Source organism: Rhincodon typus, chromosome 6, assembly GCF_021869965.1.
Source record: "Rhincodon typus isolate 14 chromosome 6, sRhiTyp1.1, whole genome shotgun sequence".
Taxonomy (NCBI): Eukaryota; Metazoa; Chordata; class Chondrichthyes; order Orectolobiformes; family Rhincodontidae; genus Rhincodon; species Rhincodon typus.
In genome coordinates, this window is record NC_063337.1 from 82,211,789 (window position 1) to 82,229,946 (window position 18,158).

At 37.6% G+C, this 18,158-nt stretch overlaps 1 protein-coding gene across 1 annotated transcript in view; it reads left to right on the top strand.

The window, feature by feature from the left end:
- mycbp2 (MYC binding protein 2) overlaps positions 1-18,158 on the top strand; it is a 214,825-nt gene that overhangs the window by 184,636 nt on the left and 12,031 nt on the right. The window contains exons 65-73 of the mRNA XM_048598403.1: positions 6,001-6,090; positions 6,202-6,279; positions 7,816-8,082; positions 8,238-8,512; positions 9,690-9,786; positions 10,318-10,437; positions 10,561-10,662; positions 12,555-12,683; positions 14,889-15,021. Coding sequence (XP_048454360.1) covers positions 6,001-6,090; positions 6,202-6,279; positions 7,816-8,082; positions 8,238-8,512; positions 9,690-9,786; positions 10,318-10,437; positions 10,561-10,662; positions 12,555-12,683; positions 14,889-15,021 — 1,291 coding nt within the window. The remainder of the gene's footprint in view (positions 1-6,000; positions 6,091-6,201; positions 6,280-7,815; positions 8,083-8,237; positions 8,513-9,689; positions 9,787-10,317; positions 10,438-10,560; positions 10,663-12,554; positions 12,684-14,888; positions 15,022-18,158) is intronic.

Sequence of the window (18,158 nt, forward strand, 5' to 3'; positions counted from 1 at the left end):
GGCCTAGACCCTTCTTCAGAAAAAGGGTCTAGGCCCGAAACGTCAGCCTTCCTGCTCCTCTGATGCTGCTTGGCCTGCTGTGTTCATCCAGCTCTACACCTTGTTATCTCAGATTCTCCAGCATCTGCAGTTCCTACTATCTCTGATCCATTTATTCCTCTGTTTTCTGTTTATTCACCAATTCTCAGTCTGTACTGATATATTTCTCCCAGTCCCATGTGCTGTCATTTTATTCACTAACCTCCAATGTGTGACACATTATTAAAAGACTTCTGAAAAGCTAAAGCACCACATCCACTGGTTTTCATTTATCAGTGCTACGAGTATTATGTCAAACATTATTTCTGTTGGTAAATCCATGTTGATTCTGCCTAATGTTATCATTTTTTAAATGGCCAGCCATCATATTCTTTATCACACATTCTAACATTTCCTTCATTATTGTCGTCAAATTGAATGGTCTATAGTTCTCCCCCTTTATCCCTTCTTACAATTGTGGGGTTATAATTACTACTTTACATTATGCACAAACCTTTCCAGAATCCATTGTATTTTGAAAGATAAGTCCCGATGTATCTGCTATCTCTGTAGCCACCACCTCCAGCACTCTAGGATCAATTTTATCTGGTCCAGATGATTTATCAACTTCAAGTGCTATCATTTTAATCATTCATTTCCTCTAGTTTCCCAGTTCTATTGTCCTTGGTCACCTAGTATTTCTGGGAGATTTTCTATGTCAACATCTGTGAAGGTAGACACAAAGTAATTCAATTCTTCCTCTATTTCCCTGTTCTTCATTGAGTTCTATCTCCACCTGTAATAGGCTCACATTTGTCCTGTTCTTTTTCTCTGTTCACAGGCCTGAAGAAGCTTTGTTTCTTGAATAGTTTGCATTCATATTCTCTTCTCAGTTTCTCAATCAGCTTCTTGGTCCTTCTTTGCTGGCTTCTAAATTGGTCCCAGTCCTCTTCTGGCAACCTTCTAAGCTGTTTCTTTGATGTATTATATGATTTATTTTGTTCACTTTTATTTACCTTTCTTTGGGGTGTTTGTGCCTTAGAGGAATGTATATCTGTTGTAGACACTGTAGTAATTGTTTAAATCGTACCCAATGCCTGTCTACCATCAAACCTTCCAATGTATTTCCCCAAGCCACCAAAACTGACTCGTCCCCCATTCCTCCTTAATTTCTGTTAAGTTTTAAAACCCTAGTTTCAGAATGGGCTATATCACATTCAGCTTTAAAGCTAAATTCTATCCGTATTACAGTCATTATTTTCTAAGGGCTCCTTCGCAGCAAGATTATTAATTAACCTTTTCTTGGTACACAATACAGAACCCAAAACACCCTTATCCCTAGTTGGCTCCGCAAAGTGTTGGTCCAGAAAGCCATCTTGTATGTTCGCCAGGAATTAATCTTCCACACCTTTTTAGTACTGATTTGGTTAGCCCAGACTATGTGTAAATTAAAATGGCCCGTTATTACTGTCTTACCAACATGACATGCATCTCCAGTTTTCTGCTTTATACCATGCCCAACATTACAGGAAACTACTGCAGTAAACAACTCCAATGTTTGCCCATTGCTGTTTCTCAGTTCCACCTAAACGGATTCCCCATCTTAATCCTTTAAGTTTAGATCATCTCTTAGTAATGTACTGATCTTGTCCCTTATTCAAAGCGCTACCCCATTTTTCATTTTTCCTAATCCAGTCACCTTGTAGCTTGTCTCCACAATGACAATTAATCATATACGTTGACTTCAGTTGGTACATTCAAATCATCAAGCAAGCACATTCAGATAGTGTCTTTAGTTCAGCTTTCTTTAGCCGTATTCTGAATTCTTATCCTATTTCTTGTGAGTTTATGCTTCATCTGTCTTCTGTTATTGCTTTCTACTTTTAACCAGTTTTTGCTTTCCTCAAGTCTGAACTCCTCTTTGGGTTCCCATCTGTCTACCAATCTAGTTTAAACCCTTCCCAGCAGCACTTAGAAATCTCCCTGCATAGATGTTAGTCTCGATCGTGCTGAGCTGTCCACCTTGTACAGCTCCCACAAGCAGTCCTAATCCTTCAGGCTCAGGACTTTTGCAGGTGTGAAAGGTTGTACATATATGGTCATTTGGGTTACTGGTAATATCCATGACTTCTGACTTAAAGCAGGACACACATTCCATACAACCAAGCTGACATGTCTTAACTTCATTTTACTTGGCCTTAATATATTTTACAAATTCATAAACTTTGCTAGTATTGATAAATTCAACTAATATCTAATGCAGTTTACTAGTGGTAATAAGCTTCGCTTAAAGCACCTCTTTCCCTGTACAGTGAATTTCCACATGGGACCTAATTGACTATTCACTGTCTCACTCAGGTGAAGTCTCCTAATTGCGCACTCCTTACTGAGTTTACAATTTGAAAAATCTGTGTCTCATAAATTCTCTGAAGAGTCATTAGTTTCCTGTTGCAGTAATTAGCACCAATTGAACCAAAAACTTTCTGCTAATTGATAGATAATTGCCACTGCCAGGCAATTTAATTTACTTAAAAGTTGCTACTTCTGTCAGTGTCTGACTCTTCATCTATATTTAAACTTTAAAAACAGACTTTCCATAATTTACCATGTGAACCTAATCTATTCCTTGTTTTAAACCAAAATACCAAAGAACTGCCACCACCAGACACCTTTTCCCATCCCTCCCTTGTCAGCCTTCTGCAAGGCCCTTCCCTCCTAGACACCCTGATCAATTCCCAACGTCTCCCCACACCCCAACAGAACCTTTCCGTGTTAGCACAGAAGGTGTAACACTTGCTTGTTTACTCCCTCCCTCCTCACTAATCAAGACCCCACACACACCTTCCATTTGAAGCAGCAATTAACCTGCACTTCACTCAATCTAGTCTCCTGTATTCTCTGCACATAATGGGGTCTCCTCTACACTGGGTTGACAAAGTACAGACTGGGCAACTGCTTTGCAAAACACCTACCTTCTGTCTACAAAAATGACCCTGAGCTTCCAGTTGCCTGCAATTTCAGCACGCTACCATGTTCCCTGGCCAATATCTCTATCAGGCTTGCTGCAGTGCTTCAGTGAATCTTAACTCAAGCTGGAAGAACAACACCTCATTTTCCGTTTGGGAACCCTGTAGTCTTCTCAACTCAATATCAAGTTCATCAGTTGTAGGGCTTGAATACCTTCTCCCATGTCCTTACCCCAAACCCCACACACCAAGCCTTGCCAGCACTTGGGCTGCTACCATGAGCAGCTATTCATTCTCCCAAACTGACCGTTACCTATTCCTTTGTTTGCCCAACTTCTTTTCTCTCTCTCTGGATAATCTGAATCTCCACCTAATCAGTTACTCCTCTCCCCTGCTTTCTCTCCACAGATGCTGCCAGACCTGCTCAGTTTTTCCAGCAATTTCTGTTTGTGTTCTTGTTCCTCATTTTTATCTGTCACTCAGATGTTATCTTGTGAATGTGTGCCCTTATTGCTTCCAACTTGCACCATGTCCTTTTCACCATTCACCCCAAGTTTGCTGACTTCCAGAAGCTCGCAGTACACCAGTATTTCAGTTTTAAAGTTGCTTATTTGCATGTTTAAATTCTCCATGATTTGATCACGCACACAGTTTCTTCATCCCATGCCCCCTCATCCCTTGCCTTGTCAATTTCTGTAACTTTCCCAATTGTCCTGAGATCTCTACAGTCTCTCCCAATTGCATCCTCCAATTCACCACTGACTTCCTTAATTTTAGCCGTCCCTGGCATTGCCTCCCTAAATCTTTTTAAGCCTCCACCTTTCTAGGCATTGTTGAAACCTGTCTTGTTGACCAAGCATTTATCACCTGACCTAATGTCTCCTCCTTTTGGCTTGGTAATATTTTGTCAAATCATACTTTTGTTGTGTGGTTTAAGATGCTTATGTTAAAGACCCATCTAACTCCAAGATATTGGATATTGAAGTCTCATAGCATAGTGGAAAGGTTCCTGAGTGATGGAGTCATATAATTGGGTAGCTTTTACTTGTTGAAATAAACTTTACATCTGTTGAGAAGTTCCAAAAATGCAACATGTGGTGCCAAGAATAGCTCCTTGAAGGACACTAAAGGTAAAGGATGCAGAAGGGGTCATTACTGAAGATGCCACAGTTATAATTAGGAAAAAAATTGAAACCAAGCCATGAGCTAGATTACAATGGTGCATCAGAGGGCGGTATTCCATCAGCTGTCAAAGTCAACAGAGAGGTCACAGAGGTAAATTGACCATAATCAGAAGATGCCGTGTGTGATTTTGTTTCAGTTCTGAGTTGGAGTAAAATACTTATTGGAGAGGTGTTTACAGTGAGCTGCAGAAAGTTGGCTGAGAATTTAAGAGCCAATAACACATTTCAGGATATTGGAAATGAGTGGAAGTTTATGAGGACAAGACTTTTAGCTTATTTTTATTGAAGAGTGTGTTGACTGATTTTTTAATGTGAGGCAGTTAGTGGTTAAGAAGGAACCATTTACGGTTATAGCACAGAAGTTCATTCAGTTTATCGTATCTGTGCTGGTCTTTGCCAGGGTAATCTAAAACTAATTCCATTGCCCTGTCTTCTCATGTACTCTGTCCTCTGTTTCAAATATTTTCTTGCTCTTCCATTAAAGGAAGCGGTGCCATTTGTTATGACAGAGATAGCAAACTATACGAAATCAGCCTCACTATCACTGCATTTGCAAAGCAGTGAGCTCAAAGCATTCCAAGACTCAAAGACTGCTCAATTGTTCCAAACCAAATTTTGCAAGTAACAGATATTAGACACCAAGTTCACAACTTATACAAAAATTAACAATTTATTGTTAAGCATGGAACTTCAGAACGCAGATGAACAGCAATGCAATATAGTTAATATCTACCAACAAACCCAATATTTGAATATAAGCCCTCACACTCAAACTGACCAATAGACAGCGTAAAGGCTTAAATTTATAATAGAAATAAAAGAATTATAATTTGCTAGTTCAAAAACAGTTGCGGTAAGCAAGCCTTCATGAAATCCTTTGGCAATAGGTTGTAATACAGGCACAAGGAGCTATATATCTTAAATTTCAAAGTCATCAGTTAATGCGGACAGCTTTCACAGACCTCTGGAAACTTTTTAGTCACTTCTTACAGGCAGAGATTCTTTTCTCAGATCTTTCAACAAGTTGATAACTGAGAATAACTAGAGCAAGCAATACTAAAAATTCAGTGCAGAATGGCAGCTGCCAAAGCAAAAACTTCCAACCTCGTTAGATCCAGTTCACTTTTTGTCTTTTGTTTCTTTTTCAACATTTTCTGTGGTTGGCTAACAAGTACTTGTTCTCATTTGATTGACCGGCTCAATGTCTAACCAGCTACCAGTCCCTGAGCGTAACAACATAATGCCGAATTATATGTAGTGTTCTTAGAGCAGAATTAACCAGCGGTAACTTTCCAGGCCAGCTTCCAACAGCAAATATCAGTCTTTTATTCTTTATGTATAAAAGAATGATTCAAAGTTCAATTCTCAACTTTAACTCCATGTTCTAAACCAAAATATGAAAAGTAAAAGAAAAATAGTGATGCTGTCAGCACAGTGCTTCATCTAGTTCCACTGGCAAACCATTCCATATTCCTAATAAGTCCCAGAAGAGCTTTCTCATTACCTCTTTCAACATCAGTAACTGCCAAGGTACATCAATTTAAGACATTGATTCTGCAAACACCATAAATTGTTTTGCCTTCCTTTCCCCTCCAGCATTTTAAATCCATTTTTAAATCTTATCCTTTTCTATTCCTGTATCTGGTCTGGCTCCATAACTATAGTTTACCATCCCAAGCACTAGTCAAATGAAGGTATATTGTGTGTGGTTTTAAGATTCCTTCCATAATTAGACAACTTTTTTTTTAATTTTCAGTGTTTCTTCATTTGATAAAACTAATTGAATAAATTAAGCTTTTTGATATGTTGCTAACTTTATAAAACTTTTGCAGGTGTTTGGCAAATTGATTTGTGGTGATGCCGAACCCACACCTGAACAAGAAGACAAAACTATTTTGTCTTCACCAGAGGGTGAAGAAAAGGTACAAGTATATCCTATATCTACCAATATATGCTATATCCACAAAATAGATATTTATTTTCAGTAACAGACTTTCTTGCCTATAATCATATTTCATCTTGTTTTGATGAAGGCATCTGATGCTGATTTGAAGGAACACATGGTTGGAATCATATTTAGCAGAAGCAAGCTAACCAATCTTCAGAAACAGGTTTGATGTGAATGATCTTTGTATTTCTCATGCAGGACTCTGTTTCATTATTCAGTGATTTAATTGCAATCTACTTCAAGCTGTTGTTCCTCCATGAGAGCCCATTGCTTAGTAGCTGCCCAGTGCTGTGCTATAATTGAATATCCAGAGAAAATTGTCTGCTAAACCTGTCTGTGTATTGCAGTAATTATTCATCATTTAACCATTAGAAATTTGTGTCTCATGTTTGAGCTGGCTGCACTTCAGGTACAAGAACAAATGGTTCAGTTTTCAGAATGCTGTTGTCTGTGTGTTTATTTTGTGTAATCAGTACGAAAATATTTTCATCTCATTGAGGTGGTTAGCATTTGGGTATTGGCAGGCATTGAGACACTCTCCCTGCACTAGGAATTGAAGCTTTTCTTTTAATACTGACATCAATATAGGAGATTCAGTTGTTCTTCAGAGGAACTGATTTTCTGGAGCTAGGAAAAAGGAATAGCCTTGTATTGAGTAAAGTGTGTGCGCTATGGGCTTAGTTAAAATATGAATACAAAGTAATGTCAAACATAAATTAGCTAAGGTGGCAGTGGCTTCAACGAAACCCCAGAGAACATTTTCTAAGATCTATATAACCTTACTGTCCAATTCTACTTGAAAAATGATAATTTGCAATTTTTATTTGGATCCAAGATATTCTCTTTTACATAATGGATCAGGTTTTAATTCTGTGTTCAAGTCAAGCCAAGGAATAAAAGTGAGTTCTTGACTGGAGTAAACTTTATTCTATTGAGAAATTAATACGGAAAGCTCTAGTCATTCCAGTAATATCCTCATATCCAAGAAACTCAACCTTAAAAATGCTCAACCGATAAATATCCATAGTTAAGATATAGAGAATTCCAACAGTTTGAGTAAAGAACTGTCTCTTCATCTCAATCCTAAATGCTCAACCTCCCACTTGTAAGATTGTGGACATGAAACATCTCCCAGAATCAATCCTGTAAAGTCCCGTGTGGATTTATATTCCAACTAGATCTAATCTCATCCTTTATAAACTTTAGGAAATATTGGTGGAGTTGACTCAATTTCTCCTCACAGGACAGTCTGTTAATCCTAGGCATCCATCTAGTCAGCCTTCGCTGACTTCCCTTTAAGGAAAGTACATCTTCCCTCAAGTGAGCAAACCAAAATTGTACCATGTACTCTGGGTATTTTCTCACTAAGACTCTAAGTGAAGGAAGACTTATTTCTGCCTTTTATTAAAAAGGGATTGAGTTAAATCAAGCCATTTACCTTCCTAAGTACTTGATGTATTGCGTGTTAACTTCTTGGGATTCATTTGCAAGGGCATTAAAGACAGTGTGAATACTGGTATTTCCCAAACAGTTACCATTTTAAAAAGTATTCTGTCCTATTTTCCTACCAAAAGTGCATACTTCACACTTCTCTGAAATTCAGTCTGCTACTTTTTAGTCCACTCCCCAACTGATCAATTCTCCTTCCAAGTTTGTAATTGATCCAATTTTTGCAGCTGCTGATTATCTCTCCAAACAGGTATGTGCACATATAGTTCAAGCCATACGCATGGAAGCCACACGTGTACGAGAAGAATGGGAACACGCCATATCCAGCAAGGAAAATGCAAATTCTCAACCGAATGATGAGGATGCTTCTTCGGATGCGTACTGTTTTGAACTGCTGTCTATGGTGCTTGCTCTAAGTGGTTCCAATGTTGGAAGACAATATTTGGCCCAACAGCTCACGTTATTGCAAGACCTGTTCTCTTTGCTGCATACTGCTTCACCCAGGGTACAAAGACAGGTCAGTGTTGATTTTATTTCAATCAATTTTAAACTTCAGTAAAGCAGAAAATCATTTGTAAAGTACTAACAATGCTTAAAGTTGGAAATATGATTTTTGACTCTGTGAGCTATTGAGGCAATAGATGTAACAGCCATCTGGAATTTCATTTGCAGGTGACATCTTTACTGCGCCGTGTGCTACCAGAAGTGACGCCAGTGCGTCTTGCCAGTATAATAGGTGTGAAATCTCTTCCACCAGCAGACATCAGCGATATCATTCATTCCACAGAGAAAGGGGACTGGAATAAGTTAGGAATTTTGGACATGTTTTTGGGATGCATTTCCAAAGCGCTCACTGTGCAGCTAAAAGCCAAAGGGTGTAATTTTCCTGGCACAGTTGCTGGGAAGGGTGTAACCACAGTTACGTTACCGTCAGTCTTCAACTCTGGGTAAGAATGACTTTTCTAAGTTGTACTTTGTTCTTCATTCAATTAAAAATGGAATCAGTATTCTAGTTAACACTAATTGTTAGCTGTGTTGTACTAGTTATGCCATGGATTGTACATTGTGTTGCAGCACAGTTGCTTACCTCTGGTAAACTGGAAATTCTTGTAAGACAGTGAAGAGGTTCTGATTTTAGAAAATCCTTTTATTATTCAGACACACTGTACATTGCTGACAAGACCTGCAGTTATTTCCCAACCGTTAGTACCTTTTGAAGTTGATCGCGGTGTGCTTACCATCTTCAACTGCTGGTGTCAATGTGGTTTAAGTGCTGTTAGAATGAGTGTGTGTTCCAGGGCCTTGACCTGCAAAATTGGGAACAGTGATATTTATTGAAATTAGAATAATTTGTGATTTGGAGAGAAACTTTGCAGCAGTAGTTCTCCCATTTGCCAGCTGCCCGTTAATCTGTGTTAGAGGTCCTGGTCTCAGAAGAAGCAGTCAAGGTACCATATGGTATTCATGTAATTGAATACAGCATAAAGATATTTGTAACTAAGTTATCAAAGCCAAAAAATCCTTGATTTCATACAGCTTTTCATTCCCAAGCTAGCATTTGGGATGCTAGAGTTGTCCTTTGCATTCTTTTTCTGATGAATCAAAATACACTCCATGTTCCTATTTCTTGGTGATCAGCCTTCCAGTTTATCTCTCTGTCCTCAATTCCATCTGCTAATTAAGTAGTATTATTAGCAGGCCAATATAGTTTAGGGTTGTCTTTAATTTGTGTTTCATGTAGGATAGTTTGGATCTTGTGTTTTATCTTGTGCAGCTGATTAGGGTTGTGACAAAGACTAAAATTTAGCCAGTTTAGTTATTTAGGACACCCTACAATGTAAAATGTCCTTGAAATATTCCACAGTGTTATTTTTTCCATTTCAATCCAGTGCTGTGTAAATATGTATATGATGCTTTGGAAGAGAGTTTAATTGAAAGTAATGTTATACCTACAATTCATGTATTTTTCATTCAGTTGAGTATTTGACAAGGCTGCAATATTATCAGTCTACTCATTACAAAAAAATTTGTTAGTTAATTTATATACTAATTATAAAATGTTTTCAAAATGGTTTGCAAATAAGACCAGACAATTTTCGTAATGTTGTATTGGTCTTTCTACAGCTCCATTCGACGAGGTGAAAGCCACTGGTGGATGAAAGGCTCCACACCCCCACAAATTTCAGAAATAATAATTAAACTAATAAAGGACATGGCAGCTGTAAGTTGTAATCAACTGGCATTGCTCCTTTATTAAAAACTGCTCAATATTATCAATTATACAACAGTATTATGTGTTAAATAATGCAAGCTTAAATGATTAAAGTGAATCTAATTTCACTTGGATTTTGTACTAGTTAGTATTTATTTATATTTGCAGTAACTTTTTAAGACTTATCTTTTTCTTTAATTCACAATGTCTCAGAATTTGAAAGATTTATAATGATTTTATTCTGATTTGTTCAGTTTTAAGAGGGTTAACATTTTGCTTCAAGTTACTTGCTTATTAGTACCACATTTGACGAAAATGAACAAACAAGTTGCTAAGTATTTCCAGCATTTGTTTGTTTAGCTGGCCTTATTAAGAAATAATCTAACGAAATTGCTTGCTGCTGAAGTCAAATATTCTGAACACTAATATGTTATGGTATGAAGAACATTTGCATCCAGTAAGAAGATAATTGAATCTAGTTTCTGAGAGTTATCTTGTGTTTGCATGTCATGATTTAACTTTCAAAAAACATTTTTCCAGGGACATCTATCAGAAGCCTGGTCACGTGTCACAAAAAATGCAATTGCTGAAACAATTATTGCCCTAACAAAAATGGAAGAAGAATACAGAGTGCCTATTCAATGTACCACAACAACAAGGGTAATTAATTAGTTCCTTTTATATGTGAAGTATATCTGAAACAGAATTACAAAATGGTTTATGGAAAGTGAATGTATTTGGATGTTAGATTCTAATTCTGCTTAACTTTTGTTTTCTCCACAGTTGTGGCTAGCTCTGGCTTCACTGTGTGTGCTGGATCAAGACCATGTTGATAGGCTTTCCTCTGGTAGATGGATGGGAAAGGATGGCCAGCAAAAACAAATGGTAAGGAAAGAGATTGATATGTTAGGACCACTGTTTGCATAACTAATCTGGATGTAAACTCAATGCAAATGTATAAACTGAGAGGAGAATTAGGATTGAAGTAAACCACTTACATTCCAGCTAAGGTGGGCCATAGAAATATTTGTACAGGTAGGTCTGTGCATGTAGGGTTTAATACCAGTAAGTATACATTATTGAAGATACAAAAATAAGCAAGACATGTTTGGCGTCACTGTACCTAAGTTAAAGACTTGAGAGTCCCCATAGTCTCGATGGCATATGTATCCAGCAAAGCAGAGAAGCTGTTAGGAATCCAGTTAATTATTGTACATAGCCATATCGAATTAGTATAGATCAGAAGAGGTTGGGTTCATCTTTAATTATCTCTCCCTCGGTCAAAGGAAAGCCACTGTCTTTTGCCAGTATTTTTTTTTTACTAGTGACTGCTTCTCAAATATGGGTAATTTCAAAAATATATTCATTTCTCCAGCTGATATAAGAAATATTTCCCTGAGAATTATGTTCAAGGGTGAAAGAGACTTCCAGTTCAAATGTAATACGTAGAAGTTTATTTCTGCAAATCAATGAGGGCATGTTTCCATGACCCAAGGACTATTAAATAGCTTGAAAATATTCACTAAATTATGAAAGAATTTTTTTAAAAATTGCTTGGTCATACAGAATTTAAACAAAACATTGCTGAGAAAAGAGATATGCAGTCAACTTTTCACCTTGTACTCATCTGGACTGAAAAAGCAAGAAAACCAAATTCAGAAAGGGAACAACAATTTTTACAGTACGAGAAGGTGTGATTTGTTGGCCTATGGTCAGCATGTGGATAATGCAGCAGGAACTGTTAACTGTCTTAATTAACTGATTACATTAAAATCAGGCTTACAGTTCTGGTCAGGGCATTGCCACAGAGATGCAGCACGGTTGGCTGTTTCCATTGCCTTTCCCTATTGAAAAAGATGCAGTATCTGTACATAGTAATTTTGTCTGCAAAGAACAAAGCTGTGTGAATAAATAGAGCTCCTAGTATGCAATTTGATTTCACATTATTTTCCAGTGTCTCATTCATGTGTGACTCTTTATAAGTATTGATTATAACCATTAATCTATATTTGTACATGCGCAATTTGCTTAAAGAAATATGTTCTAGAATAATAAATTCTTCTAGTTTAAAATATTATTGTCCCATCTCTATGAGCAAAAAAAAATTGGATAAATGTTTTAGACATCTGACAAAACACATCATTCTTCCCTAGTTTGGCCATAGCTGGGTTTCTATAACTCAATTTATTTTTTGTGGAAAATTAATTTTTGAGTTCAAAATTTTACAAAACCTTGCTCTCAGTACAATCTTAGTATTGCAGAATATTGTCTTCCAAACTTCTTCCCACTGGGACTCCAGTTCAAAAGCACGTGACCTTAGTGTGACCAGGATAGCGTGTGTTTGTTGTTGGGATGTAGGACGGTGCCTCTGAGACAGTGTGAGAGAGGGGAGGCAAAGTGTTTAATCTTCAGGAATTTTTTAAAAACTACCTATTCACTGGCTTTTTGGAGCATGAATCAGGTCTGAAAGATCAATCCATTAGGCCATGCTTAAAATTTGCTAAGATTTAAACAAGCCTGACAGCTGTTAACACTTGCTCAGAGCTCCATGGCTACCTCAGATACCATGACCACAGAATTTGTCTGAGTTGTGACCTGTGTTTTGGAAACCCTGTTGTAGAACCTACACTACCTTTCTGCAAAGATCAACTCATAAATCCTGCCTGGTGCAGAGAAACATTCCATTCTGTTGTATCTCGCTGTGATTTCATTGAATTAGCAAGCGGGTTCTGTTATTAACTTAGCATTAATTAAGAAAAAATTTTTTTTTCACTTAGCCCATGTGTGACAACCATGATGATGGTGAGACTCCAGCAATTATTCACTGCAATGTGTGTGGGAACCTTTGCACAGACTGTGACCGTTTTCTCCACCTTCACAGAAGGACAAGAACACATCAAAGACAGGCAAGGATTTAATTATAAGTCTTTTGAATAATTTTGATGTTATATTTTGCTCTCATTGAAAATCTAATGACATGGACTCTACTATTGATCTCTAAACTGCTTCAAACAAGCGGTTGTAGGAGACTGCACAATTGGACAAAGAATGGTGCAGAACTGAGTGGGGAAAAGTAGAGAGTGTTAATTAGCTGTTAACAAGTTTTAAATGCAACATTGAAATATTTTCAGGGAAGCATGCTTCTGTAAATGTTGTATTGTTATGTAGTTGCCCTCTGTGTTGTCATTTTAAAAAAATACCATTGCAGAAATGCTATTTGATAAAGTAATCCATTTGGTTCACAGGGTCAGCAATTTGTTCAAAACATCCTACAGATCTTTGATCAATTTTTTTAGGGTGTTTTGAACAAATTACTGACCCTGTGAATCAAAATGGAAGAGCTGTGATGGAATTTTAATTTGTTAATTTTATTTGTTATCAGGTGAGGAGGAGTGAAATGATTTCCCTATTCTTCTACTCTTCTTTTGACTATACAGATTTTTGCTTTGGAAATTAGAGGGTGTGTTTTGCCAATTCTAACTGTCCAACAGTTTAAATTTTAAGAATTTACTAGGACATGTTCCCATAGATTAAACAAAAAACAAGCTTCCTGAACTCAGAATGACAATGTCACAAGACATAAATTATACAGTCTCTTACATTTATTGGGGCACTCTCACACTGCTGCTGTTGGTGGAGTAAGAGGTTATGATTACACAAGATTTTACAGCCTGTGCAAGTTAATCCAAAGGACTATACAGTTAGCTGTTTGTTGACAAGTCTCAACGCAGTGAGTTTACTATTATAGCTATATTTTTTCAGCTGTTATCCTGGATGCAGCTGTACTATGTGAATTTCTACATTTTAAAAAATCCCTATTTGCATTCAGTTTTAACTTGGGCATCGATATATGTGCGTGCAAATTAGGAGCAGGAATACACTACTCATCCCATCAAGTCTGCTCTGCCGTTCAATAGGATTATGGTTTATCTGATTACTTTACGTTCCCACCTACCCCTGCAATTGCAGAATTGAGCACATCAGTTTCAAAGAGATCTAGAAAGAGAAAAAGAGGCGCACACAGCCTCTCAGCCTGCCTTCAGACAGAATTCTTAGTCTCGCTCTCCCTCTCTCTCTTTCCTTTTTCTTCAGCACCTGCTTTTTATTCCTTGAAGTACTGTGTATATTTGTATGTTCCAAAGAAATTATATATCAATTCCAATCTACAGCAGTTGTTGATTGGATTATTTGTTTTCATCCCACTTGGCAAAATTTGAAATTGTGCAATTTGTAGTAACCGGTCTGACTGGCACTTTTTTGTTTAAAAATGCAGGTGTCTGTAGAGGATTTTTTTTTTTTTAAGAAGTGCAGCCAAAGAAAAATTATGAATTGTATCTGAAAAAAAGACATATCCTTATATCATTTGCATGAACAAAAATGTTAGTTTAATATGAGCAGAAATGTATGTCAAGTTATTTACACTTGGCCACACTGTTTATAAAGTTTTGCAATTTTAAACTTTAATAATTTATACAAAAGCAAACTAAATGACGTGAATGGCATAATTCATATATTTCTTTGTTATGGATTTCAGTTCTGTTCTGTTCTGTTCTGCATACAAGTTGCTTTTTTTTTCTCCTGTTACCTTATTCAATCGGTTTTAGCATATAAAATGGAATTGAAAAGCACTTTTTCATAGGTCATAGAATCCCTACAGTGTGGAAACAGGCCCTTCGGCCCAACAAGTCCACACCAACCCTGAGAGCATCCCACCTTATCTACACATCCCTGAACTCTATGGGCAATTTAGCATGGCCAATCCACCTAGCCTGCAAATCTTTGGACTGTGGGAGGAAACCGGAGCACCCGGAGGGAACCCACACAGACACAGGGAGAATGTGCAAACTCCACACAGACAGTTGCCCGAAGGTGTAATCAAACCCAGGCCCCTGGCACTGTGAGGCAGCAGTGCTAACCACTGAGCCACCATGCTGAGACACAAACCCTTAGAAGGTGCTAATCCTGGACACAGTGGGCAATTTAACATGGCCAAGACACCTAACCTGCACACCTTTGGAATATGGGATAGAAAATCTTTCCAAATATGGCAAATTACTCCACACAGCAGTATCCTTAAAATAATCTAGTATTCAATTTTCTGAAAATTATAGGTATTTAAAGAAGAGGAGGAAGCAATCAAAGTTGATCTTCATGAAGGTTGTGGAAGAACCAAGCTCTTTTGGCTTATGGCACTTGCAGACTCAAAAACCATGAAAGCAATGGTAGAGTTCAGGGAACACACGGGTGAGAATTGAAGACATATCATTTAAGCTAATTATACGAGTATTGTACTTGCACCTCATTATTTTCTGTGGTTTTTATTTTGATTACAATTCTGAATACGAAAACTTAATACTTTGCAAAGATGTCATCTTCTGTCCCGTTCTGTTGCACTGTTCCCATACATTAGCATTAAGTACAGGCATATAAGAACAACAGATTTTAGTCAACAGATGATTGCGCTTTTGGCACTACAAGTGCCAGCCTTGTAGTGCATTATAACTGCAAGTGTGTTTGGAAAAATGACATTAAAACATGCTGTCTACTGACCCAAACTGCGAAAATTATTTTACGTGCATAATGCTGAATAATTATGCAAGGAACTTTGAAAGTATTTGGTTGCAGGCGGTAAGACACCATTGGCTTAATATGGCATTTCTTCTTTCAAGTTCTGCTCAAAGCAGGTGCTGCTGTGATTTGTTAACATGTCGGGAAATTATCCAAAATTGTGGGCTTCAGATACCTTCATGACACCATTAGATCTATTCGTCCAGCTTTCACTGGGAAGTGAAAATGCTAAAGAGATGTATGTTTACCTCTGTTCACAGATAAAGGCATCTTAGATAAAAACATATCTTGCGTGATGACTGGCCTGCCCAACATCCTTAAGTAGGTAGTTCTCTTAGCTCACATACTCGTCTATGTCTTGACCTTGGCTCCAAAATTAATGATAACGATTTCAGCTGCATACTGCCACCTCAGTTGATTTATCCCTCCACGTGAAAACTTTGGTCTTGATTAACTTAGCTGTGTCAAAGACCAAAGTAGTTGAAATATATGTATATGCAGGAACACCACTATACGTATTTGATGCCAGGTGCTGGCTAAAATTCTCATGCTGTCATGCGTCCTACAAATGGAGCAGTGGTTTGCCCTCTGAAGGGATATTTGTCACTTTGCATCTTGTCTAATAGGGCCCATTAACAGATAATTATTTGCATGAAATTGCTAGTTTCAAGACTTGTCAATGTTGGCACTGCCATCTTTGGACATAGCTAGTGCTGAAATATTAGTTATCCTTAAAGAATCATTTGTTCCAAAGCCTCCAAATGTCATTATGTGTGTTTGTGGTAGAGTGGAAAAATGTGCATACCAAGGAACTGTACGTTGGTGCAATAGTAATCTTTAACTAGTCCCTTAATTGTAAATGAGATGGTTGGTGCTCACTGTCTTATCATTCTTGTCTAATAGCTCAGCACGCTGTCTCTCGTTTTTGCCGTTCTCCCTATACATGACGCAGTTTTGGAGAACTTGAATGCCAGTTACTCTTATTAAATGTAGGAAACTTCATTTGTCCAGATTTAATTTGTTGATATGGTCTACCAATTTCAGACAAAATGCAGATAACTCTTCAAAAGTTATTTATATTTCCAAAGCTGAGAACTAATTATTTATATGGCTGGAACAATATGATTGATGCTGTAGTTGCTTATAATTTTCTATCAAGGATATGGGATGAAGTTCATTTGAATTCTTCATGTGTCTCAAGAATTTGAATACATACCAGTAATTCACGAGAGCATTTCACAAGTGCAAAGTTTTTTGCAGCAACTAGATGTGATTACGCTGAACACTCAAGGTACTTTGTAATACAAGTAGACCTGAATGACGATTTTAGTGCTTCTTTAGTAATACTAAACAGAGTGCAAACTGTTCACTATCACAAGCTAGTTGGGAATTGTTTGCTATGAATATGAGAGCTTCTTTGTAGTTTTGGGCACAATTCCCAGAAACTTAAGCAGGCGGTTATCTTTCAAAGCCAAGTCAACAATTTTTTTAAAAAAAAAAATGTTTTGTTTATTGGTAAAACGAGCCAGGTTCATTTAATAGCAACAGAAGGGGACCAGAGGAACCTCCTGCATCATCCCCTCTTTTCAGAACAGATTTGTGTAAAGAGAGAAGGAATGATTTGTTTTCAGCCTTGTTAAAATTGAAGATTTGTTTGTCCTTTCGAGGCATGACATAATTGAGTTACCGCCACTTCTTTGTCCAAATGTATCCATTTTATCGCATCCATTTTACATCTGATCCGTTGCAATGAACTGTTATCTTGGATGTTTTTGCCTGCTCTTGAAAGAATCAAAGGTTTATTTATACATGTGTATTAGTTTAAGAGCTATCATAAAAATATTCAAATTTTAAGGGACTCCACCTTAGATCCTCTGTGAACAAACAGTTTTGATACTGGAAATCCTTGCTTAACATCATTAGTTCATTCTCAGAAAGCATAACATTCGGCAGGATGTTGTTATTTGGAACAATCTGTCTGAAGCTCATAATCCCCTCCCAAGACTACCTGCACTCCTCCATACCCTAGACCAAGCTCTTGCAAGTTCAGCAATGGAGTTACACAGAAACAATCAGGCATAAAGTGACATTAACAAGAACCCGCAGTGACGCAATGCAAATGAACAGTTGTAAAAACTGAAAGGCAGTTTGAGAATGATATGTCGGGCCTGCTGTGTTCATCCAGCCCTGCACCTTGTTGTCTCGGATTCTCCAGCATCTGCAGTTCCTACTATCTCTGTCTACAGAGTCCGTTTGGATTGAAGTCAGGAACAAGAAAGGAGCAGTCACTTTGTTGCGGGTTTTTTACAGACTCCCTAATAGTTGCAGAGAAGTGGAGGAGCAGATTGGGAAGCAGATATTGGAAAAGTGCATAAGTAGCAGGGTTGTAGTCATGGGTGACTTCAACTTTCCAAATATTGATTGGAAACTTTTTAGTTGTAATGGTTTAGTTGGAGCGGATTTTGTCCACTGCGTTCAGGAAGGATTCCTGACACAGTATGTAGATAGACCAACTCGAGGAGAGACCACTTTGGATTTCCTGCTTGGCGATGAGCCAGGCCAAGTGTTAGTACTGTTAGTAGAGCGTTCTGGCGGTAGCGATCATAACTCTGTTACTTTTACAATAGTCATGGAAAAGGATAGGTGCAGACAGCAGGGTAAGGTTTATAATTGGGGAAGGGTAATTATAATTCTGTTAGGCAAGAACTGGGTAACATAAAATGGGAACAGATGCTGTCAGGGAAGAGCACTATAGAAATGTGGAGATTGTTTGTTTGTTTGTTTGTTTGTTTGTTTGTTTGTTTGTTTGTTTG